The following is a 23,660-nucleotide window of genomic DNA, read 5'->3' on the forward strand; positions in this document are numbered from 1 at the left end:
CTAATTGCCTGGTTGACCCACTCATTCTTTAGTAAGGTGTTCTTTAACCTCCATGCTTTTGGAGGTTTTCCAGACTTTTTCCTGTGGTTGATTTCAAGCTTCATAGCATTGTGGTCTGAAAGTATGCGTGGTATAATTTCAATTCTTGTGAACTTATGAAGGGCTGTTTTGTGACCCAGTATATGATCTATCTTGGAGAATGTTCCATGTGCACTCGAGAAGAAAGTATATTCTGTTGCTTTGGGATGCAGAGTTCTAAATATATCTGTCAAGTCCATCTGATCCAATGTAGCATTCAGGGCCCTTGTTTCTTTATTGACCGTGTGTCTAGATGATCTATCCATTTCTGTAAGTGGGGTGTTAAAGTCCGCTGCAATTACCACATTCTTATCAATAAGGTTGCTTATGTTTATGAGTAATTGTTTTATATATTTGGGGGCTCCAGTATTCGGCGCATAGACATTTATAATTGTTTGCTCTTCCTGATGGATAGACCCTGTAATTATTATATAATGCCCTTCTTCATCTCTTGTTACAGCCTTTAATTTAAAGTCTAGTTTGTCTGATATAAGTATGGCTACTCCAGCTTTCTTTTGGCTTCCAGTAGCATGATAAATAGTTCTCCATCCCCTCACTCTCAATCTAAAGGTGTCCTCAGATCTAAAATGAGTCTCTTGTAGACAGCAAATAGATGGGTCTTGTTTTTTTATCCACTCTGATACTGTATGTCTTTTGGTTGGCACATTTAATCCATTTACATTCAGTGTTATTATAGAAAGATACGGGTTTAGAGTCATTGTGATGTCTGTATGTTTTATGCTTGTAGTGATGTCTCTGGTACTTTGTCTCCCAGGATCCCCCTTAGGATCTCTTGTAGGGCTGGTTTCGTGGTGACAAATTCCTTCAGTTTTTGTTTGTTTGGGAAGACCTTTATCTCTCCTTCTATTCTAAATGACAGACTTTCTGGATAAAGGATTCTCGGCTGCATATTTTTTCTGTTTAGCACACTGAAGATATCGTGCCAATCCTTTCTGGCCTGCCAAGTTTCAAAAGAGAGATTAGTCACGAGTCTTATAGGTCTCCCTTTATATGTGAGGGCACGTTTATCCCTTGCTGCTTTCAGAATTTTCTCTTTATCCTTGTATTTTGCCAGTTTCACTATGATATGTCGTGCAGAAGATCGATCCAAGTTATGTCTGAAGGGAGTTCTCTGTGCCTCTTGGATTTCAATGCCTTTTTCCTTCCCCAGTTCAGGGAAGTTCTCAGCAATAATTTCTTCAAGTACCCCTTCAGCACCTTTCCCTCTCTCTTCCTCCTCTGGGATACCAATTATGCGTATATTATTTCTTTTTAGTGTATCACTTTGTTCTCTAATTTTCCCCTCATACTCCTGGATTTTTTTATCTCTCTTTCTCTCAGCTTCCTCTTTTTCCATAACTTTATCTTCTAGTTCACCTATTCTCTCCTCTGCCTCTTCAATCCGAGCCGTCGTCGTTTCCATTTTGTTTTGCATTTCGTTTAAAGCGTTTTTCAACTCCTCGTGACTGTTCGTTAGTCCCTTGATCTCTGTAGCAAGAGATTCTCTGCTGTCCTCTATACTGTTTTCAAGCCCAGCGATTAATTTTATGACTATTATTCTAAATTCACTTTCTGTTATATTATTTAAATCCTTTTTGATCAGTTCATTGGCTGTTGTTATTTCCTGGAGATTCTTCTGAGGGGAATTCTTCCGTTTGGTCATTTTGGATAGTCCCTGGAGTGGTGAGGACCTGCAGGGCACTTCCCCTGTGCTGTGGTGTATAACTGGAGTTGGTGGGCAGGGCCGCAGTCCGACCTGATGTCTGCCCCCAGCCCACCGCTGGGTCCACAGTCAGACTGGTGTGTGCCTTTTCTTCCCCTCTCCTAGGGGCGGGATTCACTGTGGGGTGGCGTGGCAGTCTGGGCTACTCGCACACTGCCAGGCTTGTGGAGCTGGGGATCTGGCAAATTAGCTGGGGTGGGTAGGCAAGGTGCACGGGGGCAGGAGGGGCAGGCTTAGCTCGCTTCTCCTTAGGTGATCCACTTCAGGAGGGGCCCTGTGGCAGCGGGAGGGAGTCAGATCCGCTGCCGGAGGTTTGGCTTCACAGAAGCACAGAGTTGGGTATTGGCACGGAGCGAGCAAGTTCCCTGGCAGGAACTGGTTCCCTTTGGGATTTTGGCTGGGGGATGGGAGAGGGAGATGGCGCTGGCAAGCGCCTTTGTTCCCCGCCAAGCTGAGCTCTGTAGTCCGGGGGCTCAGCAACTCTCCCTCCCTTTGTCCTCCAGCCTTCCCGCTTTCCGAGCAGAGCTGTTAACTTATGACCTCCCAGACGCTAAGTCGCACTTGCTGTCCGAACACACTCTGTCCGGCCCCTCCGCTTTTGCCAGCCAGACTCGGGGGCTCTGCTTGGCCTGCATGCTGCCCCTCTGCCCGGCTCCCTCCCGCCAGTCCGTGGAGCACGCACCGCCTCGCCGCCCTTTCTACCCTCTTCTGTGGGCCTCTTATCTGCTCTTGGCTCCGGAGACTCCGTTCTGCTAGTCTTCTGGCAGTTTTCTGGGTTATTTAGGCAGGTGTAGGTGGAATCTAAGTGATCAGCAGGATGCATTGCGCGGTGAGCCCAGTGTCCTCCTAAGCCACCATCTTCCAACCTCCGCCTGCATTCTTAAACTTATATTCACATTTCTAAGTTTAATCAACTTAACTTGATTAAATGTAGAAGCCTGTACTTTCTAGCACCTCCTGCCTTCTGGAAAGCATTATCTTCAAGCATACAGAATAATTGAATCTTCTGATTAAAATTATGTTGGGTAGACTTACTTCACATACGTATAACTACCTTCAGGGTAAATCTTTACATATCAAGTGGAAGGTAAGGATATGGATAACCCTAGGTCAATCTGGCTTTTTTTTAACCAGAATCACCTAATGCAAATGACAATTCAATCCATTTACTCAAACAAATATTTATTGAGCTACTACTCAATAAATAGGACCTGTATCAGGTCCTATAGGTTGAATAATGTATGAGTTTCAGAGAGCTACTATAGCAGATGACACACACAACAGAAATTTATTCTCTCATAGTTATGGAGGCCAAAAGCATACTCTCCCCTAAGGCTCTAGGAGAGAATCCTTCCTTGCCTGTTCTAGGTCTGGTGGCTCCAGGTATTCCTTGGCATGTGGCTGTATAACTCTAATCTCTGCCTCTGTCTTCACATGGACTTCTCTACTTTGTGTTCTATTTTGTCTCTTATAAGGACACTTGTCATTGGATTTGGGCCCACCCAGCTAATACAGGATGAGTAGTAAGTTAAGGAACTTACTTGTACTTGCAAATACTTTTTTTTTTGTAGGGGCAGGGAGAGGGTGGAGGGGATGTCATCATTCAAATTACTACAGATTCTATAGTGAGTAAAGCCCCTCCCCTCATAGAATTCGTAGTCTAATTGAAAAGACAGGTTACAAAAAAAGTGATTTCAGTAAAGCATGATAGAAATGTATTGGTAGAAGTAGTCCAAGAGCTATGGGAACAGAAGTCTGGGGTCCTAATTAAATCTAAACAAGCATAAAAAGCTTCCCAAATGATGTGATGTTCACATAGGAGGATTAAATAGGAATTGGCCATGAAAGAAAGTTTGGCACATTTTAAGGAACTGGAATGAACTCAACATAGAGAACGATAAGAGATTAATCTGGAGATATACATTTAGAGTCATTTGTAGAGAGCCATGTGAGCAAAGTTAAAGACTATAGACTTCATCCTGAGATAGAGTCAGCTCTGTGATTGGCCAACACTGATATAATAAGGCAGAAATTATCCCTGTCAGGACCAAGAGGAGCAACACAGGTCCTGAGTGTTCCTCTTACTCCCATATGGCAAATCTTGCTCTTCCCAATATTTGTAGCTTTTATGGATAACATAGTACCATAGTAAAATAGCTTTGAAAGATTGTGGAAGAAAAACATTTAATTCAAAATTCTCATTTTACAGACATGAAGCCAAGGTCAGGCGAGGCTAATGATTTTTCTAGGACCCACAAAAGAGCTGGATCTAGCTATTTGTTCTATTAGCGAAAATGGTAGTGTAAAATACTGGCAATAGCATGGGCCTGGAGCCTGACAAATCGGGATTGGATTGCTAGCTTTCCTGTGTACAAGAAGTGTGACCTCAGCAAGTAATATAACCACCTATACTAGGAATAATAGTAGTACCTACCTATTAAGACTATTGTGCAGATAAATTTGATAATGAATTTGAAGCACTAAACATAGTGCTAGAAGATAATTTAGTATGAAATAGATAGTGACTGTTGTTGATGATGGTATTTCTAATGTTTTCATAATCATCCCAGCCCTGTAATCCATGGCACTTTACTCCCAGTATATAACGGTGCATGACATCATACACTCTTATTTCAAATAACTTATATATTTATATACAATTGAACCTTAAACAATGCAAGGGTTAGGGATACCAATAACCCCCTTGCCCCATCCAGTCCAAAGTCTACACATAACTTTCGACTCCCCAAAACTCAACTTCTAATAGCCTACTGTAGACTAGAAGCCTTACCAATAACAAAAACAATTAACACATATTTGTATGTTATATGTATTATATACTATATTTGTTACAGTAAAGTAAGCTAGAGAAAAGAAAATGTTAAGAAAATCATAATAGAAGATACACTCACAGTATTATACTGTATTTATCAAAAATATTTACGTGTAAGTGGAGCCATGCAGTTAAAACTTGAGTGTTCAAGGGTCAACTGTATGCCAATCTCCAAAGAAGAGTGTTTAGGATTTCTAGCACAGAAGTTTAAGAAACAATTATACAGGCATATGCATTTTTCAAAGTGACACAACTGCCTATTCTGATATTCTATTAAAATTTCAATTGAAGCAAAGTTCATAAATATATAATCATAAGTGTGAAAATGAAGGTATATTAGTAAAAATAGCAGTTTGCTAAGCGATTGTTTAAGGTAAACAACACAGTGTTCTATAACAAAGTAATCTGAGTCTCAGAAGGTCCAATTACATAATCTTCCCTGTCTGAACTTTGAATATATGGTCTCAGTAAATTACTTGCTACCTGGCTACTGTGAAAGTACAGTCTCCAGATTTAAAACTCTTGAACTATATTATATATTTTACAAATACAGCAGTTGCTAAGTAAATGTTTTCTTTTTAAATGCCATCTTCTGTATCTTCAAAAATTAATGTTATTTTATGTTTTCTGTAACATCTATCCCTTATAATTTGTTATTCAATAATTTTCATGTGAAATGTGACATTTTAGAGCACTCATTAATTCCTGCAGTATCAGTGTTATTTTGAAGATTAGGAAATTCAGTGAGGACCTAATAAAAAATCTTCAGCACATTATTTATTGGATAAGATGCAACCCTTTACCTTGTTTCTGCACAGATTATCAGCTGAAAGAAATAGATGCCTGAAAATATCTTTATTAAATCATAGTGAATAAAATCTAATTCCAAGGTTTAATAAATTTCTTACTGAAAACTGAACATAAATGACAATTGTTTTTATTTACATTTAGGTTTCTTAAAAAGCCTCTTAAATGTTGTGACTGGTTTCTTACTTAACAATAGCTTTTAATGCTCAAAAATTCCCTAGTAGATATGTCATTTTTATGAGGAAGCTATTACTCTGGATATAAATTTGCACATAGTGTATATTGCCTACTTGATTCCCAGAAGAAGAACTATTTCTGTGAAAGTCTTAAAGTACTCAAGTTTAATGAATTATTATGGTAGAGAATTAAATGGTTTTTTTTTTCAGTTATATTCCTTTTTTCAAGTTTATTTATGTGTTTTGAGAGAGAATGAAAACATGTGCAGGGGAGAAGCAGAGAGAAGGAGAAAGAGAGAATCCCAAGCAGGCTCTGCGCTGACAGGGCAGTAAAACTCACGAACCGTGAGATCATGACCTGAGCCAAAACCAAGAGTCAGAGTTTGGGGCGCCTTGGTGGCTAAGTTGGTCAAGCATCTGACTTCGGCTAAAGTCATGATCTCACGGTCCATGAGTTCAAGACCCATGCGGGGCTCTCTGTGCTGACACCTCAGAGCCTGGAGGATGCTTCAGATTCTGTGTCCCCACCTCTCTCCAGCCCTCCCCCACTCAAGCCCTGTCTCGCTCTGTCTCTCAAAAATAAATGTTAAAAAAAATTACAAAAAAGAAAGCGTTGGAGGCTTAACAGCTGAGCTACCCAGATGCCCCATGTTTTTCAGTTATATTATTTGATACAATTTTCTACATATAAATTATTTGATTAATAGATTTTTATAGTAATAAAAATAAAGCTTTATTCAAGTGAAAGGATATTAAAGGGACTGTTTGATTCAATATTTTAGAGTATTGCCAAATAACTGAATTATTACTTAAAGTTATAGCATAGGAAGGGGAAATGAAACATAAAACTTAACCTTGAATTCTGGCGATGGACATGTGTGAAGTCAGGCAAGTTCTTTACCTTCTGTGGGCTTCAGTTTTTTACTTCTATTATGAAGCAATTGTTCATATCCCATTCAATAAAAAGTATTTCTTATTAAAACTTCAATAATACAGGGGTGCCTGGGTGGCTCAGTTGGTTGAGCGTCCAACTCTTGATTTCAGCTCAGGTCATGATCCTAGGGTCATGGGATTGAGTCCTGCTTGGGATTCTCTCTCTCTTTCCCATGCCCTTCTCCTGCTCATGCCCTTCTCTCTCTAAAATAAAAAAAAAATTGTGCTTGCTTCGGCAGCACATATACTAAAATTTTTTAAAAAATTAAAAAATTAAAAAACTTCAGTAATACATAGAATGAGAAGTGCTAATGAATTAATTGAAGTAATGTATTTTAGAAGGTTGCCTAAGCAGTAGTAAAACATGCATCCCATGTAATTTTTATAGGTTTGTCAATGAAAGAAATATGTTGTTACCATATGTTATCTAGTTTTTTCTTCAAAAAAGGAAGCTTTCAAATGTCATTTTTAAAATTACTGCTAAACATCTAAGAACTTCCTATGTATATCCTTGTCCTATAAAGTGTAAGTTCCTAACTTTAATGTTTGAATTAATCTCTATGAAATATAAAAAAGGTCATTCTTAAAACGAATTATGCAATAGTCTTTCCACTTTGTTGAAAGAGACATCAAAACAGTGCATAAAGCCTGGTCTCTTGATTCAAGTGTTTAAGGAAATAAATTAGCAATAATATAAACAAAATCCTTTAAGTCTATTTGCTGATTTAAATTTGCAACAAATACTTAATCTTAAAATGTGGGATACTAAGAATCCATCTACTTTTATTGGTACTTTTGTAAAAACAAAAACAGAAAAGGAAAGGAAAGAAAAGAAAAGAAAAAAAGAAAAAAGAAAAGGGCTATGTTGTGGGTTATGACCTCCATCTTCAGCCCTTATTTTGGTTTGTGTGCTAAATAAAGGCAAATATGGTGGACATTTTTGGCATCCATCACCATATTTTCAAGCATATACCAACTTGTAAAATAATTTTCTCAGTGAAATGTCACCCAGGGAAATTTTAATATTGTATTTGTGTTTCAGCTTCTGACATGGCGGCTGAACAGGGACAGATTCTCGTGATAGCCACCGCAGCTGTTGGGGGATTTACTCTCCTCGTCATTCTTACTTTGTTCTTCTTAATCACTGGGAGGTAACGGAAGCATACCAGATTATTTCCAAGATTTGTGAATAACCATTCTCTTATAATACTGTGTATTCATATGCTTTCAAATGTAGCAAACTAGGAGAGAAAAAGGGATCAGGGCAGGCTGCTCTGACTGAAGTTTATATGATAACAGAACCACCATGTCCAATTCTCTGTATCAATAGGCTTCGAAATATGTAAGCAACTAAAGACGTGATAGAAACACTTTGAAAGCTATGAAAGATAAATTCTTACTCGATAAGTTTTTCCTTTACCACGTTCAAATTACACCATGAAAGAGATCTTTCCTGGAGAAAAAAAAAATCATTCAACAGAGAATTTATATAAAAGTTTTCTATAAATTTAGTGTTATAGAATGTGTTCTATTTATTCATTAAGTGTTGAATGGATCTATATTAGAATTACATTAATTGGTTTTATAAATCCGGTATTTCTCCACTTGAAGGTAATAGGGGTGGAAATTTAAAGCAACAATAAATTGAACAGAGCAAAAGACCTAGATCTGAATCCTGACTAGCTGGTCAAAGTGCTTCGGGTATCTAAATCTTATATTTGCATTTTTGCACACATTTGATATAACAATGAATTAAAACCATTTATTGATTTTTAGATATATTAGATTGTTACCATGAGCCAGGTACTGACTGACTATATACAGAGATGTGAGTAAAGGTAGTATGTATGAAATCATATAAAAGATTTTTTCTGTAACCCTTGTTATATAAGCCTTGTTATTAGGCCCAGACTTTTGTTAGAAACTGTGAATATATTCAGATCATATTTTTATTCCTACTAAGGAAAAAATAATTCTTTCTTGATTATCAATAGGGGCACAAAAGAATATCTCATGAATTTTCCTGATAATATGAAAAACACACATACTGCAAAGAAAACAATGTCATGATTTAAAAGTGCAATAAGAATACCAGCCAAAAAGTATGCATCTATGATGACACCAGCTAAAGTACACCGTCTCAACTGGAAAGTGTCGATATTTGATAATGAGCAGAAATAACAAATAGCTACTTTCAGGGGCAATAGTTTAGTGAATAAACAATAAAACACCTTTTTTTATTTATTTAAAAACTCTACTTACATACCAATATTTTATTAAAATTCACTTTTAAATTATAGAGGATATGCATGCATGGAAAATTATTATCTACAGTTTTAGAGCAGGGTAAAGGTATAGATCAATAAGTTCACAAATGTTTAGAAGTTTGGGTCCCTGCCTGACTGTAACTGCTAGCTATTGAAGGTGTCAGATCTAGGTATAACAAACCCACTTTGATAAAACTTACCAAGGAATAAAGAAACACATGAATATTTTAATATGGTTGAGTTGAAATGGTGACTTCTTTATGAAATTAATTGTAAAATGGACACATGTACCCCACATTTACTTAAAATTTTTTATGTATAAATAGACATAGTATTGCTCTTGTAATAAATAGAGAGTGTCTCAGAGTCCCCTGTTTGGGGAAGCTGATTAACTGATAGAAGAGTGATAGCTATAGTAATAAGAAAAAAAAATTTGAAAGAATGCAGGAACACTGATAAATTAATCCTAATAAAAAGTGCTAGTTTGGGCATGCCATGGTGTCACCATCATATACTATTGCCCAGCACTCTCCTGTTTCTGTCTCTCTTTATACCTCAGGCTAACCTCTGGCAGGTCCTTGCCATCATTACAGCTTTGGTACAACCATCTTTTACAGTGGGCAGAAAATAAATGTTGGAGTCTCTAAACCAACTAACCATCAGGTTGAAAACAAAATATGCAGTATGATATCCTTCAAATACCAAACGTGATCTACAAAATCCTTAATCACTAGCAGGGGAGAACTGGTTATAAAAACCAAAAAACAAGCAAAACCCTATGTATCCTAGTGGAGGTCTAAGCTTGTTTGAAAAACAAACAAAAAAATGTTAGAGTTCTTATGATCGTACCTACGACTCTCTTGCAAGAAGAAGGATTAGAATACAATTTTGGTACATATAAAGTCACAATGACAATTTAATTAGGTAAAAAAAAGAAAACATGCCAACACTTTATGTGTTGCTATGTGTTTAACAAACCTTATTAGAAAAATGTTAAGTGGAAGAAATAACTCTACTGTGTTTTCATTGCCATTTATAACCTAAGTGCTGCTCATGCATTGTGAGTTTGGGGGCATTGATACCTTGATAATATTCTATTTATCATGGAGTTGCACATAATTTAAAGGCACTCAGTTTGGGGCCCAGAAAGATTATTCAGTTGTTAAAGTATGATGGGGACCTATAAGGTGATTCTAACTCCAAAGTCACAAATTATGTCAACTAGACTGTGATAATTTATATATGATGGTTAATTTCATTCAAAAATATTATTTTTTTCTTATTTGAAAGTACTCTTGAAAAACTGTGGGGTACTTTCTCATGTATGATTTTATTTAAACAGCAGGGCCTCTTTTATCCTCAATTTTTTGAAAAAAAAAAAAGCCTCTAACTTTATAATGGAAATTGATTTAAATGATGTTTCATTTAATAGTGAGTCGATATATGGCACAATCAGATGTAACTTTTAAGTTACAGTTATGTGTATTTGTAGAATATGAGTTAAGGCTTTATTTCCTCTTTGAGTATTTCAGCAGTGATTTAAATGGCACACATACACATGTGGAAAAGCATTTCATTAAAATATCAGAAATTATTGCCTCAACACATGAATATGGGAAGCTTTAACGAAGATATTACAGGCATTGTAGGCTAAATCAATTTGGCCTAATAAACTTGAGAGATGGGCTCAAAAGTTATCTTTATTTTTGATTTCTGAAGCAGAATTATCTTTAAAAGATAATTTAATGGTAAAGAAAAATTTGTGCTAAATTATTTTCAGCTTTTACTTCCATGTTTTCCAATTTATATCACATTAGAAAGTAATATTCTACAAACTGGGGAAGACTACTTCAGTTACATAAGATTAAAAAAATTCATTTTTTAAACCAATAATATACTTTAAGCACATAATAGAGGAGTATTCATTGGAAATTATTCTATAAAAACTGTAAGACATTTCTGAATAAATACTCAACTTGCCTTAGGGTTTGAAGATAAAATCACATTGAAAGATTGGATGATATACCACAGATGTAGTCTGTTTAACCATTTGGAATTAGAAGTTTGATGAATTGTCAAATCACATGGATGCTGGAGAATTTATTCATGTTGCAGAAGTCATGCGAGATAAGCATCTTCTCTTTCTCAGAGCACAATTATCCCAAGAGAGAACAGAACATACCTTTACAAAATTCTGACATAAAAAGAAAGCATGTTCTTTAGCAATGAAACTAGAAAACAGTTGTCTAAATTTCTGAGATTCTGACTCAAAAACATTTTCTCATTTTGACTTTTAATGCTTTCTACCAGCTCCAGCTATTAGAAGTTCTATAAGGAAGCATGTGATGGTTATTGCTGATTATAGAATATTCTCTAAGATTCCTATCATTCAAACCAATCAATCCACGTGAGAGTATTTTATTTTTATCTGGGATTAATTCTGATCTATACAAAAAAAAAAAAAAGAAACTTGTGATATAAAGATATTCTTAAACATGGCCTTTGTGATAAGAACTTGGCCTACTGGTGATAGGTAATTTAGTTGGTTTTGGTTCTCATCCAGCATAATTCTAAAACTAAGATTCTGCTTACCCTTTTCAAAGGTGCCAATGGTACATCAAAGCTAAAATGAAGTCAGAAGAGAAGAGGAGAAACCACTTACAGCAGAATGGGCATTGTAAGTAGTACAGTGACCCTTCCATTATTTTACATTGCTCTAGCCCTCAAGAGTTCATTTTAAACTTGTATCCACTGAGTTGAGAAAACCTGAAAAAATGTACTTCCAACCTTTCAGCATTAAGGCTTTTCATCTGGATTCCAGGTTTGTTGGTGGAAATTGCACCTGCTTCTCATTAAATGATAGTACTTTTTTCCTAATTCTGCTTGCTGGAAAACACGAAGGCTGAATATGCTAAAAATACAAGATGACTGCTTATATCTAGTTATTTACCATTCACAATGACTCCTGAATGCAAGTTGGTTTAATTTAGTGGAGCATTAGCCATAGAAATATTAGGGAACTTTTATTCCTTCTTGTAGGGACTGTCATTTAAACATATAACAAATCAATTTACAATTCATTAACACTAAAAAAGAAAATCAGCTCTTTAACTTTTAGAATATGTATGAAATCCTTGAGCTGACTACAAGGTTATATTCATTTGTAGAATCTCTTCCCAAGCAAGTTATAATTACCACTATAGTTGGTTTGATAATTGCCACCCTCTCCTCCCCAACACCCACCTCCACCTCCACCTCCAAATGGCAAACTACTTTGTCAAGACGGTTTCTCTGTCGTGAGATGCTGAATTAACATCTCAGAAAGGGATGTTCTCTAATTAACCACAGTGTAGAAATAATGTGTGAGGCAAGCTGTTTAACTCTTTCAACTCATTTTTTTACTTCAGATTGAGCAAAAGGAGTAAGAGACTTTTCAATCTATATCACTTTCTGAAGGAGGCAGAAAGGATTTAAGTGAGGAAATTACAAACTAGAGGGACGGTTTAGGGCTATTTCTAAGGCTCACAGGATTTGTCAGTGGTCTGAGGACTATCTGTATTAGGATGTTCCATGTTCACTCGCCAGAGTTCTGACTCAGAAGGTGCATGGTAGGGCCAAGACATACGCATTTTTAGCAAGGTGTCCCTGGCTGCTCTTTTCTTACAATACGTTTGAGGCTCACTGCACTGGCAGAGAAGGGAAAGCTAAGACAGCCACTGCCAGCCATGGGATGAGCTGGAAATGCTGCGAACAGATGCAGAAACCTGGACCCAAACACCTGGATAGATGACATATGCTGAGCAACCTTAAGACTCACTGCAGGGCATTTAGTACTGAAATGCAAAGGAAAAAGATGTTCCTGAGGTATTTTATTATCTGCTTTCCAACTAGCAGTTTTTGCATAAACTAAACCAGATGGGCCCAGCAAGAAGCAATGAAAATAACCTAAGACAGCCAAGGAAGTAAAAGAAAGATAACAAACCGAGTTTTAAGGAACCATGGGTAAGTTAAATAAGTAACCAGATAGTCGACATATATTGTGTTTACAAGAAAAAAGAAGGTGATGTTAACACCACATATCCAATTAGATACAACTAATCATCTAATAGTAGCCACTGGATTTGAGTTTATAGAGTATTCATTCTGAAACCACAACTCCCATTAAGTAAAAAAGTATCTGCAATATGAACCAGAGGTAAAGATTATCTGTTCTCTTTTCCTCCAATCTAAACTTTGGAAGTCACATAAAGCATAGTATTTCAGAATCATTGTCAGGCCTAAGTATACCTAGAATGCTTTGCTGATGATATTTGGGGAAGTACTAATATTTTCATTGTTGTTCATCTGGTAGCAGAAGACAGTAGGCAAAAAGTAATGTAAGGGGGCAACAAGTGTAGAGGAACTCATGAAGCAAATTCTGCTGACAATGGACATTTCAGCACCTCCTCTAAACTCACTTCATTAGCTTTTATTTGTTTGCTTTTGAAATTTTCTTGCAAGAGCATGTTTCTAATGAATCCTAGCCAACAAATAACTCGGGGTATTATGCAGCTTTCAAAATGTAAAGCAACAAAACCAAGTATCACCTATTCACTATGCCACGAATTTGCATTGATCTTTTAATCCCTACTAATTCATATTTAATAAAGGTTTGCTGTGTGATTATTGCCTGTAAAACCATACCTAAGGTATTTGGAAAGATACAAAGATGTATAAGAAATGATCTCCTGTCCTCCGGGAGCCAGAAATCCATTGGAAAACAGAAACCTACCAGCAAAATAGAGGAATATCTACACACAGTCTGTGATTTCTTCAGATACTGAAAGAAGTGGCAAATGAAAAAATAACCACACATTCAAGTTTTCCAGCCATCCCTGTTTGTCATCTGAGTGCAAAGTGTCCAGGAGGGACACCAACAGGCTTGCTCATTTTGGCAGAAAGGGTTTTGGGAGAAAGGCTTATGCCTTTTCCCCCCATGTCCTGAGCTAGATCAAGTACAAAATGTATGGGTTGTTTGTGAATTAGTGAGCTGATTAGACATTTTACAGAAATATAATAAATATGTTTTCTGGAACCTGTCAGCTCACTCTCTATTAAACCACCAGGTCATTTTACATTAACAGGTAAATAAATTTTTGATTCCAAGTACTCAACTCTTTATTGGGGGGTGAGGAGGAGTGGGACAGAAAGAAAAGAGAATTGAAGTAACTAACAAGAATGACGACTTTAATATGTCAATCCTTGTTTTAAACATACACAAGATGTGTAATCACTAAAATACTTTTAAACTAAATCAATCTTTTTTGTTGTTGTTGGTTTGCAGTACGCTTCCCAGGAATTAAAACTTACATAGATCCAGATACATATGAAGACCCATCCCTAGCAGTTCATGAATTTGCAAAGGAGATTGATCCCTCAAGAATTCGCATTGAGAGAGTCATTGGGGCAGGTAAACATAAAATCTGTACTTTTGAAGATATGATTCCTTGATGGTTTTGTAGCTAGGTTATCAACATAATATTTTAAATCTTAGCAGTTTTAGTCTTGAAAAATTTCAAGAAAGGAGAAGTAAAATTATCTTCTATATGCTGTTACTTTTTTAAGTATGTAAGCACCTAAATTCATTTTCTAAGCAAACATCATTTTTAACTCCTGTAGTCTTCTTTCAGTATGGAGGTAACTTACAATGAAACTAGGGTCATACAGGAATTCATTTTGAAGATGTAACTTCAGGAGTTTTTCATAAGTTGTTAAAGATTTACTGAGGCCCTCAAGGTACCTGGGTGGCTCAGTTGGTTGAACATTCGACTCTTGATTTCATCTCAGGTCGTGATCCCAGGGTCATGGGATTGAGCCCTGGCTGGGCTCCTTGCTGAACGTGGAGTCTGCTTGAGATACTTTCTCTCTCTTTCTCTCTCTGCCCCTCTCCCCAGCTTGTGCATTCTCTCTTTAAAAAAAATAAATTAAAAATAAAATAAAATAAATGATTTACTCAGGCCCCAACATCTATAGATATATAGTATAATTAGTGTTCATATTGATGACTGGCTCTGCAGGATCCAGAAGTGTTCTAAAAATCATTGAGGGTAAAATTAGCTTCAGTATAGTTTTATATCATTTCAATGCTAATTAGTGATTTTCCCTATGTAGAATGTTCAAACAGAACACTATTTTATTCAGCTCTCCTATATAAATACAAAACTATTGTGAATTAGTTCCCAAGACCTTATTCTGTTCATACTTATGACAGAGGCTAAGTTGGTATAACAAAGAGGCCTCAGCATATTTATTCTTCTTTCAAGTCCTTGACCTAAGGAACAGTCCATGTTAGCAGAGGAATGATCATTCAGGAGGTCTTGAAAGGACCCAAGTTCCTTGTACTGTTTGCTCTGCCTTTCCTTAGTGTGTCATCTTCCTCTGAATGGTCAAAGCTGGGACACCAATGCATCTGCCTTCCAACCTGTGAGAAAGAAAAGGAAAGAGTTCAGTCTTTTTTTTTTTTTTTTGGCTTTGTCTGTAAGACAGTAACACGGAACTTGTAAACATGTCTATTCACATCTCAATGGTCCAGTTCAATTACCTGGGCACAAAGAGAGTTTGGAAACATATTCTCTGACTGGACAGCCATGCAAACAGCTAAGAAGGGGAAGGAGAAAGTGTAAGTAGAGAAGGGAGACTGGATCCTGAACAGGGGTATTGGTCTCCTCTCGATGCTGGATACCTGTTATGTACTGTTTTGAGCAGTACATACAAAGCATGACCATTCCAGCCAGGTATCATGTCTTTGCAGAGGCCAAAGAAAGAAGCTGACCATCCCTTGTTTCTTTCCAAAGCCCTTCTCCACAAGAGGACCAGCTGCATAATCTGCAGAGACCAATGCAGAATGAAAATGTAGAGTCTCTTGTTAAAAAGTTACTAAGAATTTCAAGATAGTGACATCAGAGCATTAAACAAGTGACAGAGCCCTTCTAAACTCAGGACTCTGTATGACTAGTCACATTGAATGGACTCTGTTTCCCAGATACACAGTAATCTAGCACTATACAGGAATTCCAGAAACATTTGGAGAGAGTCCTTCATTATATCACTTCATTCGCTATGCACAATGGGTCATCTCATCTCCTACAAGGCTAGAGCTCCCTTTGAAAGCTGACACAAGGGGCCTATACACTTAATCCTAGTGCTCACAGCTGAAGAGTCTGTCTTATCAGAAAGATTAAGAACCTGGAATGAAACCAGATTCTCTATTCTCTTCTGCTGAACATAAAACACATCAATGGGCATTGAAGGTATAATTGAAAGAGTGATTGCATTATAGTCATTTAGTTTGGGGATTCATTTACTTAACACAGCAGAGAAATAGAGAAGAGAGAAGGTTAAATAATTCCATTGCATGCTACTGTTGGCTTTCTTCCTCAAGTCCCCAAGAAAAAGTGGTATAGCCTTTTATACTGCAGTGTTCAGACCTCATGTAGATACAGTAGAAGCATTTTCCATTGCAGTCCTTTGTGCATAAATTAAATGGCAGTGTCTGAAATCATAATGTTGAGAAATAATATCAAATATCTTAAATGATAACAAATAAGTATTTTTTTTAGTTTTTTAGATTTTATTCAGCCAGAATATAAATTTTGTCCTAAAAAAAAAAAAGTATGACACATTGCCAAAGCAGTGACTGTTAAAGAGACTACTTGAATATCATTCCCCCTATTCTATCTAACATCTAATAAGTTGTATTGGGATTCTTCTCATTTGGCAAAGAAAGAATATCTAAACCAGGTAGTCAATCCTATACACCAGTATTCCTTTTTATATTTATTCACCTTTGGTTACTTCAAGTTTCATACAATATGCTGTCTTTTTATTGTTTGTCTTCAAAAAAAATCATAAAAATAAAAATGCTTTATGTTACAAAGTTGTAACATATGTTATATTGTAACATAACTTTGCACTTTGCATTCCTGGCCAGTGCTACTTTGTAATTAACCTCATTATGTCACGTTCCTAAAACTCTATTTGGATGTGGAAAAAAGTAGTAATTCTGTGGACATTTGTCACAGAAGTAGTGTGAAAAAAGCATTGTTTGGTCAAACTATGGAAGAATTGATAGAATTATGTAACATCTCTGACATAATTACACAATTGGTTACTTGCCCAACACTTTACTATAAAGCCTTTCCTTAGGTTGTCTCATATCCTTTATTTTTTCCCACCTATTTGATTGTTTCTTCTCAGACTCCTATTTTCTCATCATCTGTGTGCATTAGGTATTTCCCTTGGAGATGTAAATTAAATGACTTGAGGGGAGAGGTGTGTTGGAGTAGTGGTGATGGGAGAGAAGCAAGACATCAGGTCTTAATAATTGTCAGGGGAAAGGTATTTAGTTCTGACTGAAGCACTGAGAAAGCCATAGAGGGGATACTGAGATTCACCATTCATTGCTGAGGAGAAATCAACAAGACCTACATGTGTTTTGTTTTGTTTTTGTTTGTTTTTTTGTTTGTTTATAAAGAAATAGTTTAAAATGTTGTCCTGGGCACTTTCCAGGGTAGTGAAATGTTCCAAGTCTAGGCAGAGAAGAGCCTGCAGAGTGAAGCTATATGCAGGCAGCAGGTATATTTACTAGGCCTGGGAATTCTTGGGTTCCTTTAGATGAGTTAGATTGTAGATGAAAGAGCAAATAAAAGCTGAGGGTTGATAAAGTGTAAGCTGCCTATAAACTCATGCTTCAGATTCAGATCTGGTCTGAATAAGGTTGCGTGGTCCAGTTTGAAAAGTTCCCAAAGTTGACTCGAATTTGGAAGTTAAGTTGAAACAGGGCTGTGGAGTCAAACAAATTAGTCAAGTAGTGATTCTGCAGTTTAACAGTTGCATGATTTGGGCCAAATTCTGAGCTTCAATTCCCTCATCTATAAAATGGGCATACCTACCTGCTTTCTGAGGTTGTCGTCAGGTTTGAGATATATATGTATAAACACCTGGCCTTCAGCACAAGGAATGCAGCAAGCCATCTTAACCTGTCTCCTTTATTGTATTTTATTGTTGAAGTCTTAACATAATAGCTAACTCCCTTGTGAAATTGAATGTTAACCTTTGGTAATAATAATGCCTACCCTAGCTTTTTTTTTTTTTTTTTTTTTTTTTTTTTGCTACTTCCCTTTGGAGATTCTTCAATTCTGATAATGATGATGATTAACACATAGTTTTTATTGAGCACCTACTCAAGTTCAGACCCTGTGTTAAGTGCTTTTCATATATTTTCTTATAAAGTTGTCATAATAACCCCATGAGGAAGATATTATTATTCTCATTTATAGGTGAAGAATGAGGTTAAGAAACATTAAGTGGCCTGCTCAAGATTGTAAGATTAGGTCGTAGAAGACCTGGGGTTCACACCCAGCTATGACTGACTCCCAAGCTACATTTTTTTTTTACAATTTAACTTTATTTTTTATTTTTTTATTTTTTTATTTTTTAAAATTTACATCCAAATTAGTTAGTATATAGTAAAGCAATGATTTCAGGAGTAGATTCCTTAGTGCCCCTTACCCATTTAGACCATCCCCCCTCCCACAACCCCTCCAGCAACCCTCAGTTTGTTCTCCATATTTATGAGTCTCTTTTGTTTTGTCCCCTCCCTGTTTTTATATTATTTTTGTTTCCCTTCCCTTATGTTCATCTGTTTTGTCTCTTAAAGTCCTCATATGAGTGAAGTCACATGATTTTTGTCTTTCTCTGACTAATTTCACTTAGCATAATACCCTCCAGTTCCTTCCACATAGTTGCAAATGGCAAGGTTTCATTCTTTTTGATTGCTGAGTAATACTCCATTGTATTTATATACCACATTTTCTTTATCCATTTATCCATCCCTACCCAAGCTGCTATTCTTAACCACTGTGTTATATTGTATCTATGCTATTAGTTTACTCTTCAACTCAAAACACTGTGTCCATAAAAGGTATCAAAATGTGCTTTAAAAAGGAACCATCCCAATTTTAAAAAATCTTAAGTAGTTTAAAGATATTTAATATCTCATTGAAACAAAAATTTTAACTGAAAGACAATCAGGAAATCATTTTCATGAAAGAATATTGAATTTCTTATGCTGTATGGATATTTAGAGAATAAATGTATTTTGTGAAGAAAATAAATTACATATAAACCAAAGTCTGAAAGAACCAATTAGAGATATATACAATCTAGAAATAATTGTAATCCTTAAGATTTATTATTATTATTTTATCATTCATGAAAATGTTTGAGAATTTATAGATATGAAAGCTTATTTGTGTTCTTTTATGATTCCAAATACTACATTATTTTTGTATAAGAGCTCAAAAACTATACCCACCTGTTCTCATATAACAAAATATGAGGATAATGGATAAATATGAGAAATTTGAGAATATAAAAACTGAAAAAAATCCAGAAATTAGATAAATGTATTTCTGAGGCCAAAGAAGTTAATACTTCAAATAAATAAAGGTGTAGACCATTAAGCATTTTTCATAGGGTTGGGAAGGGACTTTTATGTGCAAGGCTGTTATTTGCTGCTGGCCAGTGAGTCCTATTAGAATTCTTTTCCTTGTGTTTTGCTCTAAAGAACAAATGTTATTTGGGGACGCTTGGGTGCCTTGAAGTGTCAGACTTCAGCTCAGGTCATGATCTCATGGTCTGTGGGTTTGAGTCCCATGTCCGGCTCCATGCTGACACCTTGGAGTGTGGAGTTTGCTTTGGATCCTGTGTCTCCCTTTCTTTCTGCTCCTTCCCCACTCATGCACTCTCTATCTCTCTCTCTCTCTCTCTCTCTCTCTCTCTCTCTCTCTCTCTCAAAAATAAATAAATGTTATTATTTTTTTTTTTAATAACAAATGTTATTCTAATGCCAGCATAATCAAATGCCATTTATTGCTTGGATTTACTTTTCTAAAATTTGCCTCCTCCTCCTTAAATAAAAGTATGTCTTTCCAGAATATTAAAAGCCCTAATTTAACTAATGATAAGATTATTCAGAATAAGTAATGCATCACTGAGCAATTGGCTTATCAATGTAATTCAAATGAGCTATCTCAGAGAAAAATTAGCAAATCTAAAGGTGCAGTAAATAGCATCTTTACTGTTTAAAAAAAAAAAAGAATGCTTTCCAGGTTTCTAATTGGGAGACATGTTACAGAGTCATTAAATACTTCTAAAATTGGTTGTTAAAAAATGAACCCCAAAATAGCTGCATTAAAATTTTAAGAAAGAAAATGAGAAATGATATTACACACAACCCAAAACATTTCTTTATATGTTCCCTCAGAAATGTTTGTTAGATGGCTAATATCTACTTATATGAGGCACTGTGCTTTTTTTTTTTTTTTTTTCATAGTAAGTCACTATGCTTATCAAAAACATATGCAGTCAGCCTGTCTTCTATAACTTTTGTCCTGGGATTTTCAACTTTGTAATTATCCAAATATTATGTGACAAATCCTTAGAAAACTTATGCAATATCTAGGCTTAATACACACACACATGCATATACATATATATACATATATACAGTATATATACATACATACTTAAAATTCCTTATCTTTCACTGTAAATTTTACTTTTTTTTAATGAGTTTTCTAGGACACTTTTTTTTTGATATATCACTATTCTATTTAATAGTGGCAGCTTATCTTTGTTCATCAATACAGGCCTGAATTTCCATGAAAATGTGCATTTCCATTTAAATGAAGTGAGCAGCTCTGTTGCATAGGAGACTATCAAGAGCATCTATCTTCTTTGACTTTTTGCATCATAAAATGAAATACTGTGGCCAGAGGACTGTAAAACAGAAATTCCCAGGCTAAAAGAACCAGGTCAGATTAGGATAGAATCATTATTTTACACATATCTTGAGAGATAATGAGAAGACTGGTAAACTGAATTTTAATCGTGGGCTGAAAAAGGTCATTGAAAGGCTTTTCCTTTTTCAGGACAGTCCTGAACCTAAACCATTAGAAGAAACACTTGGCTTGCAGAATATCTATAATTTTGAAACATTATTCCATTGAAAAATTCATCCTTGTGTCTGTAAGCCCATAGGGTACCCTCTCATATTTGACCTTCCCTCTTTCCCTAGTCTCAGTGGAAATGCATAATATCTCTCAGCCATTCATATTCTATTCCTTTATCTATACAAAACTCATTATTGCCTCCACTATCAGCCTTCTTTTCTCTTGGCTTAGTCACCATTTTTTTTTCTCTTCCTAGAATAGTCCAGGAAGTTTTAACTGTTGGTTTCTCAGCAAGCATCTGCAGGTAAAAGAAAGTCAAAAGGACAACAAAGAGGACATAAAAAGTGAATGACAAACCAGTGATTTATTCAGTCTAATATTTGGTTCTGTTATTGCCATCTCCTTTGAGGTCATAGCTGTACTTGCTAATATGCAGGGCAAAATGCTCACTTCCGGTGCCACTGCTAATTCTCCTGCAAACCTCCAACTAACCCTTCTAGAATCTATTATTTTTTTAGTTATCTTAAAGGAACTCTCTTATCCCCTATATTATTTTTGTTCCTCTTCCACAGCTATATTGTATTTTGTTTGCAACATGACAAGAGGAATGTGGGCAGTATTCCAGATGCAGTCTCACAATTCATTTTTTACAAGAAGAAACTTGTGTTTATGGCTTAGTTCCTCCATGATTGATTAGATGATCTTCTCAAATGTAAATTTTGTTCTTGTCCATCAATGTAAAGGATTTATGGTAGAGGTCAGATTAATTTTCTTTTCTATTCTTGAAACCCCTTTGCCCAACCAATTAGACTGAAAATAAGATCAACAGCAGATTCTGGCAAGACTTTTGTGCCTTTTACTCAAGAATTTCATAGCATTCTAAATCAAATGATGTAATGAAAGATGGGCTATATCCATTTTCCCTGGACATTATAGTATGAATAAAAAGGACAGACTGGAACCAGACAGACCCAGGCTTGAATCACAGTATTATTATTAATTTACTCTATGACCTTCAGCAAGTTAGTGATTTCTCAGAAATTTGGTTTGCTTACCTATAAAATGGATTCTTCATAATAATAATAATAATAATAATAGCTATTATGTAGGATTAGTGTAAAATTTAGAGATGACACATACTGAGGCTCTGTCATACAGTAAACACTCAGTAAAAGGGCAGAAACATGACTATCAGATTCAAAATAGTTTTTATATTTAGTTGAAATGGCTAAGAAGAATGGCACTCTACACGTAATTCTCAAAATACATTTGATATAAATACCTTCCCATACAGAATTTGATGATCAATGCCATAGTAACTAGAATGATATGTATGATTTTCAGAGTTAGTTGAAAATTAGTAGTTAAAAATGAAGTTTCATTTTTATCAGTACATTAAGAGCTATGTGTATATGAACAAATTATTTCCTCTTTTTATTTTTTGAAACATTTTTTTTTTATTTTAGAGGGAGAGCATGAACAGGGGAGAGAGAGAGAGAATCTTAATCAAGGTCCATGCTCAGGATGGAGCCCAACGTGGGGCTTGATCCCACGCATGACCTGAGCTGAAATCAAAACTCAAATGCTCAAACTGAGCCACCCAGGTGCCCCTGTTTTTCTTTCTTTTTTTTTAATTATTTTTTTAATTTACATTCAAATTAGTTAGCATACAGTGCAAAAATGATTTCAGGGTAGATTTCTTAATACCCCTTACCCATTTACCCCATCTCCCCTTCCACATCCCCTACAGCAACCCTCAGTTTGTTCTCTATATATGAGTCTCTTATGTTTTTTCCCCTTCCCTGTTTTTATATTATTTTTGCTTTCCTTCCCTTATGTTCATCTGTTTTGTATCTTAAATTCTTCATTTGAATGAAGTCATATGATATTTGTCTTTCTCCGACTAATTTCACTTAGCCTAATACCCTCTAGTTCCATCCATGTAATTGCAAATGGCAAGATTTCATTCTTTTTCATTGCCAAGTACTACTCCATTGTGTGTGTGTGTGTGTGTATATATATATATATATATATATATATATATATATATATATATATATATATACACACACCCAACATCTTTAACCATTCCCCATCAATGGACATTTGGGCTCTTTCCATACTTTGGCCATTGCCGATAGTGCTGCTATAAACATTGGGGTGCTTGTGCCCCTTGAAAACAGTACACCTGTATCCCTTGGATAGATACCTAGTAGTGCAATTGCTGAGTCATAGGGTAGTCCTATTTTTAATTTTTTGAGGAAACTCCATACTGTTTTCCAGAGTGGTTGCACCAGCTTGCATTCCCAATGGCAATGCAAAAGGGTTCCTTTCTCCACATCCTCGCCAACATCTATTGTTGCCTGATTTGTTAATGTTAGCTATTCTGACAGGTGTGAGAATAGTATCTCATTGTGGTTTTGATTTGTATTTCCCTGGTGATGAGTGATGTTGAGCATTTTTTTCATGCGTCAGTTGGCCATCTGGGTGTCTTCTTTATCTGATATGTCATTTACAAATATCTTCTCCCATTCTGTCGGTTGCCTTTTAGTTTTGCTGATTATTTCCTTCGCTGTGCAGAAGCTTTTTATTTTGATGAGGTCCCAATAGTTCATTTTTGCTTTTGTTTCCCTTGCCTCTGGGGATGTGTTGAGTAGGAAGTTGCTACAGCTGAGGTCAAACAGGTTTTTGTCTGCTTTGTCCTCTAGGATTTTGATGGCTTCCGGTCTTATGTTTAGGTCTTTCATCCATTTTTAGCTTATTTTTGTGTATGGTGTAAGAAAATGATCCAAGTTCATTCTTTTATGTCGCTGTCCAGCTTTCCCAGCACCATTTGCTGAAGAGACTGTC

General features: G+C 35.9%; 1 protein-coding gene across 7 annotated transcripts in view; it reads left to right on the forward strand.

The window, feature by feature from the left end:
- The window catches only part of EPHA6 (EPH receptor A6), an 858,920-nt gene that overhangs the window by 605,871 nt on the left and 229,389 nt on the right, over positions 1-23,660 (forward strand). For all 7 annotated transcript variants that reach the window (XM_019448105.2, XM_019448107.2, XM_019448106.2 and 4 more), the window contains 3 exons: positions 7,593-7,701; positions 11,421-11,494; positions 14,141-14,266. In XM_019448105.2, the coding sequence (XP_019303650.1) occupies positions 7,593-7,701; positions 11,421-11,494; positions 14,141-14,266 (309 nt within the window). The remainder of the gene's footprint in view (positions 1-7,592; positions 7,702-11,420; positions 11,495-14,140; positions 14,267-23,660) is intronic.

Source organism: Panthera pardus, unplaced genomic scaffold (assembly GCF_024362965.1).
Source record: "Panthera pardus isolate Hobbes unplaced genomic scaffold, ASM2436296v1 HiC_scaffold_16, whole genome shotgun sequence".
Taxonomy (NCBI): domain Eukaryota; kingdom Metazoa; phylum Chordata; class Mammalia; order Carnivora; family Felidae; genus Panthera; species Panthera pardus.